Consider the following 17,419-nt stretch of genomic DNA (forward strand, 5'->3'; position numbering starts at 1 on the left):
TTAGCAGTCAATAAAGGAAAAAAAAAAAGTCTTCTAGGGTTTGTATTTGCTTGCTTTTAAGCAACAGGTGATGAGAAAAAGGAGTAGAAATCTTAGATATGTGAGTGCCTCCAAAATTTCAAACTATTATTAAAAAAAAAATTAACAAAAATGAGAATGCTGCTAATACAAAATCTCCTCTTTGGATTTACCATCTCAACACTCTGGTTGCTGATTTGCTTTTCTGGTTTTTATGCATATGCAATGTGTTCCTTTGTTGAGCTTGTATTTATCAGGGGACAGAGCAGACGCGGCCCATTCTCGTTTTCAACACTCATTTCTTTTTGTCATCTGGAGGGAAAGTATTACCTTTCTATGTAATCTCTACTAACACTTTAAACATAAAAAGCCCCAAGTTTGTTTGTTTAAAAAAAGGCAAAAAAAAACCCCAAAACCCAACAAATAACAAGTAAAGGAAAAGCAACCAACCAGACACCCCAACACCAAACAAACAAGACAAACACAACAAAAACAATATTAAAAAAAACAACCCAACCAAGCATTTCTTGTGTCTGTAATTATGATTGTACTTCACTTTTCAGGAACTTTAATTGAGAATCTACTATTAAGCTCTTTTTAGCTGGTAATCATCAATTCTAACACCTTTCTAATTAGTAGATTTTACAAACACCAAATCATGGAGATAAGTCTCCTATTGTTCTGAATGCTTGATTGAATGAGAAGCAAAGGAAATAATTCTGGCAGGCTTTTAGATTTAGATCAACAAATCTGAATACATTTGCATCATTTTTTTTTTCCTGGATTAATAGATCTAGAAAATTAATGCTGCTTTTTATGGCTTCTGTAAAAAGCAATGGCTTAATAAATTATTTTGAGAGAAACACTCGATGTGACTATTAATGCTACCTATTTAATCTCTGGAATGCTGCAGGATTAAGATTAAGTTCAGTGAAAATGCTGATGTGTCTCCAACTGATGTTATCCCACAGGCAATGATGCAAACCAAAGTTCACAGGAGCGCTCCCCCTGGACAGGGTATGTATGGAGTGAATTGTCAAGCAAGATTGAATAATAAGCAAGATATTCAAAAGAGATGCACTGATATTGTTTAATGTAATTAATAAGTGCCAGCCTTTCACTTCAGTATTAATGCTGTCCGCCTCACTCGTCTTCCAAGATTTTGAGCAGAGGGGGTATGTGCTCAGCAGGAAGGTTGTATGCACCCAGCACAGGGAAGTGGGTTTTCCCTTACAGAGGCACAGTCCGTGCTCCTGCCTGTCAGTTCTTTCTGCATGTTGTGTTAATGACTGCTCTTATTGCTCTAGACCAAATCTGCTACTAGGGCTGTTTGCTTCCTCTCCTCCGCAGCTTATTCATGGCTTTCTCACTGGGGTGAGGAAATATTTCATCATACAGTTTCTTTCCTTTAACTCCAAAAGATTAATTGCAGCATGTTTAAAAACTCAGGTCAGTGTCCATATGGTGTCAGCATTCAAATACATGCACACATTTGTTTGCCCTCAGCAAATACTAGGGGGACATGCACTGTCTGCAGACAGAAAGGCACAGCATTTAGGAAATGTTTAATGTGTAAGCTTACGTGCTCATGTGATTTCACATTTTGGCTCTGTGGCTATAAAACTTTTTTTCTGTGATCCAGTGAGGAGTGCTGGTAGCTGGCCTTGAGAAAACTATCAAAAGAAATACATGTAGGTCTGTTCTGGGGAGGGAAAGAGTAGGCATAACAGCTTGGGGAAGGAGAAACACTAGTGTAGGGCTGTCCTTTCTCTTAGGTGCTGTGGAAGCTTCTCATGAGCCCTGGCTGGCCCCTTGCAGCAATCTCCTGCACGTAGTGAAGTGCTCTCTCCCTGGGCTGCCTGTACGTGTGATGTGTGCCTGAGGATCTGAACAGAGCCTGTTTGTTACACTTCACATCTAACTTTTTTCTGTTGAAGTGAATGTACCGCTTCACTTTTGTCATCTCTTTTTCTCTAGGAGGAGTCCGTCTTTGGTTGGGTGTAGCAAGAAAATAAAGGACGATTCAGGCCGAAAGGAAATACAAAACTACTGAAATTGTTTTCATCCAGATCCTACTAAAATTAGTGAGAAGACTACAAATTATTTAGATGAATGCTGTTTCTCTGTTGTTTGTTTGGCATGTATGTTTCTGCTGTTCAATAGGTTTGTTTTTAGAGTGGCTTAAGTAGCTTGTTGCAAGATATTTGAAGTCATTAAGTCTGATATTTCACTTAGTTATTAGTTTTTGGAAGCTTTTTAGTGAGCGTAGTATTGTGACAGTTTGCTTGTAGAAGAATAAAGACCCACATTTAGTGTTGATGTCTATTTTATTGTTTTTTTGTAGCCTGTCAGAATCGTAAACAATTTCAGTAAAGCAGAACCCCACGCAGCATATAGAAACATTTTTGTTCTTAGTGATTTGAATAATTTTGATTTTGTTATATTAAAATAGCACACAATTACCTTTCTGCTCATTCATCCATTTAGACATGAATCTCAGCAAATATTTTGAATTTAGAACTAGGTGAATGTTTCCTGCCTCACTGTTCATCATGAGGCCCCTTATGATATCGTCATAACCAGAAGGCATTCACCTAGCTGATTTCATTAACACAGTATCATTTTCTTCTGTTTTGGAGTTTTACACTTAGACTCTCGACTGTTAAAACCTTTTAAACTAGCAAATTGTGTAAATGGAACACAAAGACTGCATGCAAATAGTGTGTATACAAGCTTCATAGGTAAAACATTCACCTGTCACAATTAGACATCATTGGTTTCAATAAAAGGATGCTTTTCTTATTGCATAACGTCTTACTGTTTGCAGACACGGTGACTGGAATGTCAGTGTTGAGCTTTAATAACATGCCAGTGATTGTGTCATTAAGCAGCAAAGCATTTAGAAGGGTTTAATCTCCGTTTACTTAACAGCACAACTGCAAACATGTAAATGGCATGTGTCTTCCTGACGGCAGTTCTGGCATCAAGGTGGTTTTTTTCTGATTTGACTTGAAATAGTTGACATTTCAGCTTGTAAAAGGAAGTGAGAAAGCAAAGTACTCAATCAAGACATGATCATTTTTCTGGCAGAGCAAAAATGTAGCAGTTCTTTGGCATTTTCAAAATTCGTGTTTGGAGTTGCATGAATTTGGTGATTTGTTTAATAACAGGTATAGTCTTCCAGTTCTGTCACTGTAATGTTTGCATGAGGAGTACTTTATAGACGCAGACTGTAAACTGTAGAGTTGCTGCTCTGATGTTTCTTTCCTTGTAAGCTGCAGCTTGTCCCCTTGCTCGCACAGATGGAAGTGGCCCTGGAGATGAAGCTTTAGTGCTTCTGCTGTGCTGCAGCTTTTTCATCCAGGTGTGGTGGTGATTTGAGGAGAAAGCCTACACAGCATTAATACGCCGTATGACTTTATATTTGTTAACATCTGTCTTCTTACCTACTTATTTTAACCCTTTTCCAACATGCCCTTGTTCCGCCATCACCCCACTGGCAGCCCACTCAAGAATCCAGCCCATGTCTGGGGGACAAGGTGTTGAGCAGCAGGGCTTCCCAGCCTGGGGGGTGTGTGATAGTGCAGGCAGGGGCCAGAAACCGCCTCCCAAAAACCCTGTGGTGGTGACAATGTAATTAATTGGTTGGAGTCTGCTAATAGAAAAGAACTTCTGATTGCTGTTACTTTGAAAGGGATCTTATGTTTGAAATCACTGTGGGACAAATCAGCTAATGCAGCAGGACAGGAAGATACCTGCTGGTTTAGGATCCATTTCTAACTCTTTGCATGATTTCTAATTTTTCTGGGCTTAGTTTCCAGTTCCTTCTCTAGCTTTCTGTTGCAGTGACCAGCTTTCTAAAGTACTGTTTTGAACACAGAGCAGTTAAGCTACTAGGAAACCAACCTAAAGAAGAATTGAACTCAGGATGTATGAAGAAATCCAACTGACATGTACACTGTCACCGTCCTCTCAGATCCCTGTTGCAATGGATTCTTTTTTTCCTTCCTGTGATCACTTAGGTAAAAACTGCAAAAAAGGAAATAATTGCTGTGTTGTGCTAAAATATCCTTGTATAATCTAAGTGGCATAGGAAAAAAATGAATTGTTTATACAGGAATAACTTTATTTAAAATCTCTTTATTAAAAGGAACCAGAAATAAATAAGGGAACCTCAGGGCACTGGATCATTCACTGTAGATTCATCAAACAGCTGACCCTTCTCTGAAGTTTTTAATCATCACCGTAGAAGCAAAACCAAGTGTCGTTCCATCCTGCTGTGGATCCTGGGTAGCAGTGTTGTTCTTTCACATTCTTCAGAACACATACCAGTTACCTGAAGTTTTTAATAACAAATCTCACTTGGAGTGTGAACCGAAGCAGATGTGCGAATATAGAGGTCACAATGTTTCTTTGCAGCTTTTTTTTCTCTGGACGTAATTTACCTTTCTACACAGAACAAAAACTAGCATATTGGGAAAGTTCAAGAACAATCCTTTCAGCTGAGTCTTGTGAACAGCTGCCAGAGATCTGAGGAGGTACGTTGTGGTATTGAGGTGGGATGGAGCAGCTGGAGCTGGCAGAGTAGCTGGAGGCGTTGCTGCTGAATTCCTCTATCAGTAAGCACCAGTGCCAGATTTTGTCTCAAGATCTCAGAGCTGGTCTGAAAAGACATTGTTTTGTACCATGTTTTCATAAATACAGATGACTCTGTAGGAAACTAAGTGATGGAGGGTAAGGTCTTCAGTTAGAAATTTACTGGTAAAACAAAGTTTAATGGGAAACAGCACATTTGCTAGGACTGAAATATTTTGATTGGAAGTTTTCCAACTTGGTGAGTTCTTTCCAAATTGAGGTCCCCTGGCTCTTGGAGCATTTCTTGTCTGTCATCTTGGGAGCTGAAGCCTCTCATGTCTGCCCAGAGACACCAAGGCTAGAGGGCTTGAAACTCTAGCCCATGCTGTTAGGCTAGCACTTCCAAAATCCTGGGAGTTGATCTCCACTTTGATTTCCATGCCTGGAAGTGCTAGGAGGCTTGGCCAGAGGCAGGCCTGTTGAGGAGCTGTGACTTTGGGCAGGCTTCCCTGGGCAGATCTCAGTGACAGGGCTGTGCTGAGTCCTGGGTGCTCTCACTGCTACTGTGCCGAGCTGCTGCTGTCAGAGACAGTGCCACTGATCAGCTTGGACTCGAGAATTTTGGGATCTGTGTTTTGGAAGTGTTTTGGAAATGTTTTGGTATTTTTGAAGTGACATTTCTGGGAATTTCCAGTTTGTGGGTATTTTCAGAGGAGTTTCTTTCCTTTCTGATTTGGTGCAATGCCACCAGTTCAGATAAAACCACATTTCCTGCAAACTGGAGGCTTGGCTCGCCAGGCAGCTCTACTACTTGTGCCCCATCTGCTCTGGTGTTGAGATGAATCAGATTCTGCTGCCCTAACAGCAGTGATTCTGCAATCCTATGGCCTGTGAGGCTATAACTTGGCCATCACCAAGCCTAATCGTATTTCACTGCTATTTCCTTCCATAAAAAGATTTCGGCTCTTGAGAAAAGTTGAGAGCAGGATGTGAAGCTTCAACTATGGCCAGATTTCGGGAAAGAATAAGGTGACCTTTGTGTTCACTGAACATTTATACCAGTAAATGTCTTTGTCTTTAGGGCCCTTGCTGGTAGTCGATGTTCATGTTTTAACTTCAAAACATCTAATACCACTTTCCATGGCCTCTGACTAAAGAATAGCCTTCAGCAGACAATTCAATTCTATTCTTCGGGGGAAGAAGGGGACTTAAAGTAAATTTTGTGCAGAAGTGACATTTTATGTATGTGTGCAGTAGATCCTGAAATATAAAACCAAACAGGATACAACCTTGATTTACAGCTCTTGTAAATAACACTCAGTGACAGGTTTGTGTATTATGTATATTTTCATTGCATAAGCACTTATATAACTGTGATGATAGAAATTTGCATAAAAATTGAAGAGACCATGCTGCAATGAGAGTAGCATAATAGCATTTCCAGCAAATGGAAGTAGCAGATGAACCTACCATGTTAAGTATATGAAGGCCACAGTGAATTTTAACAAATGTTTATGGGAAGCTCTTCTGTTGTCAGTGACAGCATCACAGACATCTGATGGGAAAAAAAATATATGCATTTGAAAGTTTTTCTGCTTGCCTTGTAGCTAGTGAAAATGGAGGTGCTGCAGCTTCATTTGTTAGAGGAAAAAAATATAGAGGCTGTAAGTTAAATGGGAGTATGCCTAGATGCAGAGATAGGAGGAAAACCTCTTGGAAGATGCTGTATACTTGAACTTCCTGTTGTCTGTGGCACCTTTTAGGACAGACTGTATTGCATCTTCTGCACAGTATGCACAGGGGCCTATCAGTGAGAGATTCTCTACTTCTTGCTCTAAACTGTAGGCTCACATGTGTCTCAGCTGAGAGATTTTGTTGAATTCTAAATGTTGCTGGGCTGCATAAGAATACATCTGATTACTGTAGTCTTACCAGAGATCATGACAAGAGTGTGTTCATGCATGAAATGTATTGCATGCAGGTTCATTAAGGCACTGATCCATGGTTCCTTTCCTCCAGAATCTTTGCAGACTCTTGTATTTTGAAATGAATACTTAATTAACATAGCATTTTTTTTTCCTGTTCTGCTCTATGCTTATTTTCTTGTTCCCTGTGGATGTATGAAAGAAAGTCAGCATTGCTGATGGAGTTCTGCATAATGGATGATCATCATAGCAAAAGCTACAAGTAGTTAAACCCAACTTGAAATAGCTGTGATCACTTTTTACACCCTTTCATATTTAAAATTTATTGAATTCCAAGGTAAAAATTCTTGACTGTGATGCTAATTTGTCCAGGAAGGATCTCCCAAGGAAAAGAATGCACATGAACTTCTCGCTTCAATCTGTTAGCCCAGACTGAGCAGAACAACGGGGACATGAAATGAGGAGCAGCTTAGAGCATGGCTGGGCACTGAGACTTGCCCTGTTACAACCTCATCAGGTCTACTTGGGATTTCAGTTAATATGGTAAGATTGCTTTCTGTATTGATGTGCTCTAAATGTTACTTCCTATCACAGTATGGTGTTATCTAGAGGAGAACTTGGATGTGAATTTGTAACTGCATAAGGTTTCTTAAGTCTCACATGACTCAAATCGGAGCTCAGTTTGCCTTAAGCTGTCTCCTGAATGCCTCCTCAAGCTCCTCTTGAGCGCTCTTTTGGACTCATTTTGAAATGAATTGATGGGAATCTCTGAGAGACAAACCCGATCTTTCATTGGAAGAGCCCGACGTGGCTGGTGTTCCAGCATTGCTCTGCCTCCGCAGCTCTGGTTTCCTGAGACCGTCTTCATGGTGTGCCTTCAAGTTTTGCAATTTCTCAACTCAATAATTTCAGCCTCTCCATCTATTTTCAGATACTTCTATTGAGTGCCTAACACCACTTTTTCAGTGTTTGAAAGCAGATAAAAACAATATTACCTGCAATAATTTACAAGAACGCTGCAAGGAAAGTGCGCAGTGTGGAGGAAATATATCTGAAGAAGAGAGGTAATGATCATAAGATTTTCACAGATCATGGAGCAAATACAGAAAATAATGTTCATGAGCATTGAAGAGCAGTTGATTTCTATGTTCAGACTTGGGGAGGCTGACATTTTGTTTACAAGTTGCAGAATTCTTGAATACAGTGAGAAGTTCTCAAACCTTGCTGCAAATACTCTGCCTCTTAAAGACAGACAATAATCCTCGGTGTAAACTGGTAATGAAAGCATTAATTCCACTTTGATTTGTTTAACTGAAAATAGAAAATACATCACGGGAGTCTTATTAAAATAATCAAGAGAAGCATATATTTTTGTTGACAGAAGGCATGTGGTTTTTATTCCTCTGGAGCCTCATGTTGCTCATACTGCTGCTTTGTCTTATTGCCATCACTGATTTGCTCTGTGTGGGTGGAAATGTCAGACTCTGTGTTCGTTCCGTAAGAGCGAATTCACTTGTGTTCACTCGGGTTTACTTTCGTGCTGTCTGTAGAGAACGTTCTCTTCTAGAATCGTGCTAGCAACTTTAAGCGTGTGTAGTTTTCCATAAAGCACCCTGCTTTTACTTATTGCTGGGAGTTGTGTCTCCCTGTGAAGCTGGCATTTGACAAAGAGGTATTTTCAAATTGAAATCGAATGTATGACCTGAAGTAATTACAGGGATGGTTCAGCCTCACAGAGAAAAAAAAAAAAGGCAGTTGAGGATATCATGCAAGGGACAGCTTTGAGGGATATGGTATCTCCCTGCACACCTCCCTCTGCTGCTTTGCCAACATTCTCACTTGGTGCCACCAAAAGACACTGCCTGAAATGTGCTCCTATTCTGAAAAGTCGTAAGGTAGAAACTGCATCTGCTCACTTATCACAGGTCCTCCTGCTGGGATTCTTCTAGTGATAACCTGGCTCTAACTGCCAGTGCTAGAGTGCTGGCAGATTGATCTGCATTCTCTGGGTTATACAGAGTATCCCCAGCAGAACTGAGTTCTGTTTAGTTATCAGATTTGCAGCTACATGGAAAGTATTTAGCAGTGGAAGAAATGCACATGGAGGTATGGGATTCACCTCATCGCTGCTTAGCTGTTACGCAGAAGAGTACTCAGGTATAACCAACTGAACCAACATTAAATTCTGCAAGCATATCACTGCATCTATGGGAGTAGACAAGCTAAACAAGCAGGTGCCTTACTGGCAACTTCATTTTTCGTGGTGCAATCACAATTCCCATGAGTTTGCACAAGTGATTCTGGAGATATGAAGTGACTGTTTTTGCAAAAGTTGTTGCTTAAGACATTTTTAAGTAAGAGGATCTATCTACTTTTTGCTAGGACAGCATTTGGACAGTAGAACATTCATTACTGATGTTGACATGCATAAAAATAGTTTGGTTTTCAGGTCATGGTGCACATTTTCACGCTATGAAAGGCATCGTTTTGCTTTTCAACAAAGCACTCTCATGCCCCTTTGTAATTGCCAGATAAAGATAGAAAACCACCGTGCCATTTCTGTGGAGTTACAATGCAATTGTTTCCTTTGCATTTTTTTAGTAGTATTTCCCAATCCCTCAATTGAAAACAGCTCTTTTGCTGAGAGAGGAGCCAGAGTAGTTCAAATGTATGCATTCAGTAGAAGGTAGCTGCAGAGTCTGTGACTCTTTGGATAGTCAAATCATTTCACGTGGTGTAATCTGTAATGTAATGAATGTTAGGGAAAGAGCTGCTGTCTCTCTCTCTTTTTCTTTTTTTTTTTTTTTTCATTTTTTTATTTTTAACTGTCATATGGGAAAAGGCTGAGAGTGTTGGGAGGATCAGCTCTTCTAGTTGAAGTGGGCACTCCGCAGATGTTTCCGCTAGCCTGAGGGATGGGATGCACGAATGATATGGGGTGGTCTGATAGGAGTCTGCTCCAGTGCACCTGCAGAGCTCTCTAAGGGTTGGTGTAGAATCTGGAGTGCTGATAATATCTAGGACAAGACTGGGCTCCTGTCGTCATCTGCTTTTTGTGCTTTTAGATTTTCTTACCTCCATTTCAAACCTCCACATGTTGAAGGCCCTAAAGATCATCCTGAGCCAAATGGCAACATGACATTCATCTCTGCACAGAGCATGAGCAAAGGGCTTTTCAAGGTTTATAATGTGTTGGTTCTGACAAGGTGCTGGCACAGGTTGTCCAGGGAGGTGTTGAAGTCACTGCCCTGCAAGCGTTCAAGAACCGTGCATGTGTGGCACAGTGGGCAGTATTGGTGGGGATGGGTTGGGGCTGGATGAGATGATCTTAGAGGACTTTTCCAATGATTTATTGTTTCTATGCTGTATTTTCACAGATCCCATCCCTGATGAGTAATGATTGGGTGATTTCTGGTATCAGTGCAATCATAAGTTATTGTTTAAATTGGTACAATCTAATAATCCTTATTAGTGAGTGGGTTTAAATTCAGACTCACAGAGCATAATCCATGGAGAATTATGATTGGATCCACAGATGGACTGTTGGACTGGATGACCTCTTCCAGCCTTACTGATTCTATGACTGTACGACAGACTCCACGATCCCACATTTTCCTGCCTCTTTGGGATGCGCACTGCCGCCTTTATATGTACGTATCTTTTCTTGGCGGGTCTGCAGGAGGTGTAATCTCTAATCTCAGTGAAAACCTTGTTGGGTCTCGAGTCGACCCCAAAGGCCACCTCGCAGCCCCCGGCTCCCTCTGGTGCCTGCAGGGGGCGCCGGGGCGCGCGGCCGTGCGCGGCGGGAACGCCAGGGGGTGCCCGAGGCCGCGCGGGGGCGCGCTCGCGGCGGGCGGCGGCGGCGGCGGGAGGAGGGAGGTGGGAGCAGCCGCCCGCGCCCGCCCTCAGTCGCGCTTGCGGAGCCGCAGCCGCGCGCAGCGCTGTCCCTTCAGCACCGCCGGCACGCGGCGGCCGCCCGCTCCCCTTCGCGTTCATTTCGTTGCGGAGAGTGAAAATTAAGAGGAACCTTCCCGCCCCCGCGCCGAGCCGCCGCCAGTGACCGCGTGGTTTGCAGTAAGTAGGGACTGGGGGAGGCGGGAGGGGCGACCCCTGGGGCTGCGGGAAATCGGGGAGCGTGTGGGAGCACGGAATGCACATGGGTGTGGGTGCGCAGCGGGAGGGGGGCATCGGTCAGAGGGATGGGGCAGGATTTGGGGCGGTCGGTGCTGCTTGAGGGATGGTGTTGGCAATGGCGGGGCATTGGGAGCGGCCGTGTTGCACAGAGATGTGTTTGTGGGGCGGCTGCGTGAGGCGCTGCAAAATCCATGGGTGAGGTCAGCCTCGGTGGGGCATGTCGTGTGCCTGCAAAGCCAGGAAAGCAATATGCCAAGGCAGAACGAGCTGGGCAAGGCAGAAATCCTCTTCCCGCTGCCCCTCTGACGTTGATCGTCTCAATGGATTTAGGTCTGGAAAGAAAGGTCCAAGCATGGTGAAGCTGGGGAGTAATTTGAACGACAAGAACAGCAAACCACCATCCAGCGAAGATGGGTTTCAGACAGTTCCTTTGATCACACCTTTGGAAGTAAATCACCTGCAGTTCCCGGCTCCGGAAAAGGTAAAGCAGAACCCAACAGCACTCCTGCATGGCCATACACACAGACACTGGGTTTACTGCCCCATGGGTTCCACTGCCCTGTGTCCGTCAGTGGTCTCTGATGAGAAAGGCTGTGGCGTAGTATCTATACAGTAAATAAGAGGGTGTCTTTCATGCCGTGTTTATCTGCTTTAAAGTGGCAAATGAACACACAGCTGTCCCCTACTCCTTCCCTCCTCAGAAAATATCCAAATATTCCTTCATATGTATAAGTGGATAATGCTTAGTGTGTTTCTATTATGAACACTGGAGAAACTGAGGAGCAGTTTACAGTGCGTAACTGTTATCAGTAAGATTAATTGCCTGCACTGAGAGTAATGTGATGACTCTTTCAAAATAAGAAGCTATTTTAATTATCTCACTCAAGCTTTGTTTTCTTCTCTGTAGCTGTGCAAAGCTCTTTTGGGCATCTGTGGTGCTGCTTTTTACCCATGAATTCCCCCATCCATAGGGTGGTGATGGAGCTATCCCACGTTTGGTATCCCCAACTGGTCCCACCTGCCAGGGAACAGCTTTCTCCCCTGCCCACTCCACATTCTCAGCGCTGAATGCAGCACTAAAATGTCCAGAAAGGTGCCCCAGTGATTGGCTGAGGTTTGGAGGCTGGGGTTTCTTAGGTGCAATGCATATGCTGGGAAGTCTTTTGTCAATATTGATGCAGCGCTGGTGCATATCAATACAACCTGGTGAGGACGTGATGAGATCATAAAAATCTGTATGCCCCAACAGTGCTTATAAAAACAAAGCCTGTCTGCAGTGTAGTTCCCAGATACCACAGAGATGGAGCCAACTCACTCGAAAGTACATGACAGAATGATTAGATCTCACAGGATAATGGAATAATAGTAAAATTAACACTCATTATTATTGAATATACATCATCTTTTTACTGTAGTGCACAATGAAATTTCTCTAAATACATTAGGAAAACATGATGATGATGTGATAAAACTGTCTCGATAGACAAACTTAGTTTATTTTATGATGGAACTGAGTCAAATGCCTTGACATCCTGGGAACCAGAGGCAAACCAGAGAAAGGAGGTAACTTCATTCCCCATGGGCCTCATGGCAACTAGGAGAAATTTTACTGCATTCAGGAGAGTTGTGCTCCCATGAATTGTTGTGAATGAGAGGATAAACTGGCCTTTGTCTATAACTCTCATCGCAACAATTAGGCAAAATAACTTAGGCAAAGCAATATGGTTTATGACAAATGTCTGGGAAGGTCAGAGGAAAGTATTGGTGTGTAACAGTAACTCATCTGATGCTGGTACAAGTGGCTTATTGATATCACACACACTGTTGCATGATGTGAAATATAATGACTAGTGTATCAGGCGAGACATGGACAACCTAACAAAAATCCTTTCAAGCTAATAAAGTGGTAATGACTGTTCTCACGACCATCACATTCCAATTGCCTGTTGGTGCACAAATATTGGAGTGTATTGGTCCGGTGTGATTCCGTGCTGATTTTCCTGTTCCAACATGCCTACATCGATAATTCACATGTTGTTAGGTTATATTACCTTCATTAGCATACATTAGTGTCAGTGCATCTACTGACATCTGTATTTTTCTTTGCTGGGAGAGTGGGATGTATCTCCAGGAGAGCTAAGCATGATTCAGAACTCATTAGAGTCAATGGTATTGATTCCTGCAGGCTGTGGTTCAGCTCTTGTGTGCAGTAGACCCAGAGTTGACAGTAACTGAAGATCTGTTACCAAAAGGAGAGATTATTTGTGATAAAAGCAAAATAATTCACTGCCTGTTTCCTTTGCACTTTGTAGAACAGATTCTGTGAGAGTGAGTTGACCCTGGGGCAAAGGGTTCACATAAAGACTTGATAATAAGGAGTGGGGCCTTGGGTGAAAAGCTTGGCTGAAGGTTAAGTGGTGGGGGAAACTTAAGCTTTGTACTTGGAAAAGCAAAGCTGCTACTGAATTCAGTAAGACTGTGAGCCCGAGGTAGAGCAAACATGGACTTCAAGTCTTTCAGAATGAATTTTTGTTTGGACTTGCCCTGCAGTCAGTAGGCAGATTTAATTATTTAAAAAAAAAAAAAAAAGAATAGAAAAAAAAAAAAAGAAAAAGCCAACACAATACAGAAATCAATTTGACGTTTTTCTGTGTGTTTGCCAAACCTGCCAGCAGTTGATTTTGACTTGTGAGACAGGCAGCACAAACCAGGGTGCTTCCTGTGCCTCTTGCATGGAATGTTGCAGAAATCACTGGAGGTAAAAGTGGTTTGGTGCTGGGATCTGTGTGTATGAACTCAGACGGGTTTTACTGTCGTTTTCCTAAATGCAAATCCACTGCTGCTCGCTTTTATCCACCAGGAGGCAATGCTCCTGGCCTCCAAGCTTCTTTCAAGGAACATCTCCTGTGCCACTGCAACAAAGGGCTGTACCCCCTGACATTTTCCTGTAGCTGAAATCTAGAGGGGGAAAAATACCCAAGCACCTGCTTCGCATTCCCTTTTCTGGGCTTATCTTGGCCATAAGAGGATATCTTCATTTATGATGCTGCAAGCTCTCAACCCAGATTTGCCTGTTTTGTTTTTCAATTTAGGGTGCATCAAAACCAGAACGAGGAGGTTTGGCAGTAGCTTGGGTCTGTGTGTTTGCTCTAGCTCCAGTCTAGTGAAGTGAGGAAGGCTCTGATCCAAGATGTATTGGGTCTGTGCTGGGCAGCCCACTGCTATTACTGTGTGCAGTAACACCTTCGCTTTGTGTGTGTATGGTGCACGGCAAAGATTTTCAAGCACTGTTAATACGTAGACCGCTGCTTTTTTCCCAGCTCAGTCTTAGACACATGCATGCATGTCAAAGAAAAACAAACCTGTGGTTTGTCAGCATACTAATCTGTGTACCTCCTGAAAAGCAACCCACAAAGCCCACGGCATCTACAGACTGAAAATCATTTTCTGGGCTTTAGATATCTGAATTTTTCCTTGCTTTAAGAATATTTTTGTAAGTGGAGTTGGCCTCTGTAGTTGTTTCCCTGTAGCTTGACCTCTTTCCAAATGATTTTTTTGCGTCTGTTTCCACTTTCAGAGAAAGGATACAGAGAAAGGCCATCAAAATGAGACTTGCTCATGTGATGTAATTCCTGAAACCCATCTCTTTTCAGACAGTTCTTGATTAGAATAAATCATGTGGTGTAGGGGAGAAATACTTAAAGCTATGCATTAACTTACTGGCTGTCCTTTTGGGCACGCTTCCTTAACTAGTTTGTGTTCTGATGTGCTGTGAGCTCGGCAGCTCCCCCTGATTCCCACCTTGATGCTGTTGGTGTTGATGCACCAAGCAAGGATATCTCCTGCAAAGGCTCACATTCTTCCTTCTGCAGCATCAACATTCTGTCTGCAGCTGTATGGCTGAAAGGGGAAAAATATCCCCAGGATGGTAATTTTTCCCCCTCGGGTACTAAGCCTCGTATGCATTTATATTTATTAACTATGACCACGCTTTTCCCTTGCTCCTCCCTACTCTTGCTGGTGAGCATTTGCAGAAGGCTGGGACAGACACTCTTGAATCATTTTTGGTGGAATAATAGCTGCCACTGGTGTCAAGCCTTTGACCTAGCTTTTTGTGTTTCCGAATGTAATTTCTTTTGTATTCAAAAAAGCAAAACAAAGAAGTCTTTTTCTTTTAGGAGCAGAGGGCAGAAGGGTTGCTGTTCACTTGTTTTCCTAGGCGTAGGCAAAATGCTTTGGCTGTAATTGTGATGTGTCCCTACAATGATAATCCTAACTGATCTGCGGCTTTTCACAGCCCACACTGCTTCACTGAAATCTTAAATGAGACCAACAACCGGGGACTTCTTGGTCACAGCGGCTTCAGTGGTAATCCTGCAGGAAATGCCTCTGTTCTGGCAGTAAAAATCCTAATTTTACATAATACCGAAGTTCATGAAAGCTATTGTCAGGGCTGAAAAAAACATCCAGCGTGTCTTTTGTGGGGAAGGCTGCAGAAGGCTTATCATGTGGTCCATTGTTCTTCATTCTGAATGCATCTGGAGGCTTGAGAAATCATTTTTCTGGTGACAAATTCCTGCCATCAGCACAAGAAAGAAAGAAAATTGATGGAACTGCTCTCTTCAAATGTGCTTCCCACCCTATGGTCCATCGCTTATCCTCTGTGGCTGCAGCCCATGCTGTGCTTTTATATGGTGTAATCAAGAATTCCTGAAAATCAGGAGGGTCCCTTGAGCTCGTAGCCTGTCCCTATCGGCTTAGCAGAAAATAATGTTTTGTCCTGGCCAGCTGAGCAGGCATAATTAATAGTAGGCTTAATAGTAGGCTCCTGTGCCCTAGGGAATACATGCAGCTCTGTCCTGAAGCCCTGATGTCTGCTTGCCTTCTGCAGAGCCCTCAGAGCAACTATGGCAATGTGGGGCTGGTTTGAAGTGCTGCTGCTCATTGTATGGGCAGAGCTCAGCACTCCCTGCCGCTGGCTGGGAGCTCTGGGTGTTGGGTTCCTGCTCGCCCTGCTGGAGAGCTTTGGAGTTCAGTGGGAGGGAGCAAACGGTAAAAGAAGTGATGGGGCAGGGTTAGTGATGGGGGCATTTGAAAGAAGGAAGAGTAAAAGGGAGGAGGAGGGAACAAAGGGAAAGAAAGCGTGAAAAAAATTTTTATATCTTTTATTGCAAATCTGAAGGAATGGGCGGGCTGTCCTGCCTCATTTTTCCCTTCTTGCATCTGGGGAATGATGTCTAATCTCCACAAATACCAAGCCTGAGCCTTCCTCCCCGCTGACATTTGTCCCCCTTCTGCACTGTGCAAATCCATTTGTCCTCTAAATGTGTGTTTGGATGTAAACACCGCCTCTGCTCATTAAGCTATAATAAATATTTGCAGCAACGCTCAGCGCTGGCAGTGCTGTGTTTCTGGGGTAACCTTTCTGATTTTATCTGCTCAGCTCGGGCAGCCCTTATTGGCGCTTCGTGCTCTTCTTCTCTGGACGTGCTGCTGTTGGCTGCCCTCCCCTAACACACCAACCACCTCTGGTTTCTGTGTCCACTCCGGGCAACGCTGTGCTGCAATCGCAGTGTGCTCAAAGCCTGCGCAGGCACTGGCAGCATGCAGCTACCTTGCTTGCATACAGATAACGTGTTGCTGCTGCAGCTCTGGAGGATGGAGGCTGTGGATTTGTGTAGCCCATGCAGAAATGTCTCTCCTTAACAGCACTGCTGTCGGTCGGTGTCTGAATTAGGCAAGTTAAGGCCAGCTCATGCCTGTTTACGTGAGCTCCTTTGCTTCTTTTAAACCCCGTTATGTCTGCACTGCATTTCTCACAGCTGTGTTCTGCAGAAGCAGCAGAAATGGGCACAGGAAAAATGTGTTGGGGTATGGGTGTTTGGTTAAGCCTGTTGCAATCCATTCTTTATTCTAAAGACGCAATGCCTTTGCTGGAGGTGTAAGTTATTTCAGCAAGGCTGTCGGTTGAACCCAACTTACCAGTTGCTTACTGGTGTACGAAGTAAGACTGGGAAGGATTCTTGACTGATGTAAATCTGTGGTGTTTAAATGAAATCAATGGAGCTCTGCTGATTTACCCTGGACAATTTTATTGTCACTACTGCTGAGTGATTGGTTCTTTTGTCTGCTTTGCTGCACCCTTCCTCATCTGAACCTATAGAAATCAATTTTTGTCGCCCCTTCACAGCCTCCCATGGGTTCCTGCTGGTTGTAGTAACCTTGGGATTTGTAGGAAGACTTAACTGAATAATTTCCAATCACCTCTTTGTTTATGAGCTGTGCTTTTCCCTTCTCAGCTGCTTTCAGCTCCCAGTGCAGCCTCTGCATTCTGTGCTGCCATTCATTGGTGATGCCAGGGCTGATTACATTTGCTGTCTTTGTCCTTTTGTGATGTTCCTTATGCCTGGAATATCCTCCTGGCACTAATTCAAGAGAACGCTTTTTTCCTACCATCCTCTGTGAAGATCATTTTTAGTACAACACTCATTAGATGAGTTGATATGGAGAAATGCAAAAAGCAGCCTTTTCCCATGGAATGTGCCTTTCTTTATTGACTATGGAGGCTGTGGATTTAATCATTGGACATCCTTTTCCTTTTTCCCTTTATCTCCTTTTTTTCCTTTTGCTGAATGGCATTTCAGGCATTTTGTGCATTCAGATAGAATGTAGGGGTGTCATGGGGACTAGAATTGCATCCATCCAACTCACCCATTTTATTATTAATCTCTGGGAAGTCTGCCTGCTAAGATATATCATCTGGTAGC

The 17,419-nt window shown here is 43.1% G+C and overlaps 1 protein-coding gene across 1 annotated transcript in view; it reads left to right on the forward strand.

Annotated features, from left to right (window-relative positions):
* The first annotated feature begins 10,507 nt into the window (after positions 1-10,507).
* NSG2 (neuronal vesicle trafficking associated 2) overlaps positions 10,508-17,419 on the forward strand; it is a 34,040-nt gene continuing 27,128 nt past the window's right edge. The window contains exons 1-2 of the mRNA XM_042826485.1: positions 10,508-10,592; positions 10,983-11,133. Of these exons, the coding sequence (XP_042682419.1) occupies positions 11,005-11,133 (129 nt within the window). The 5' untranslated portion in view covers positions 10,508-10,592; positions 10,983-11,004. The remainder of the gene's footprint in view (positions 10,593-10,982; positions 11,134-17,419) is intronic.

The sequence above is a fragment of the Centrocercus urophasianus genome, unplaced genomic scaffold, assembly GCF_019232065.1.
Source record: "Centrocercus urophasianus isolate 14NV4802_14NV808 unplaced genomic scaffold, USGS_Curo_1.0 seq_26, whole genome shotgun sequence".
Taxonomy (NCBI): domain Eukaryota; kingdom Metazoa; phylum Chordata; class Aves; order Galliformes; family Phasianidae; genus Centrocercus; species Centrocercus urophasianus.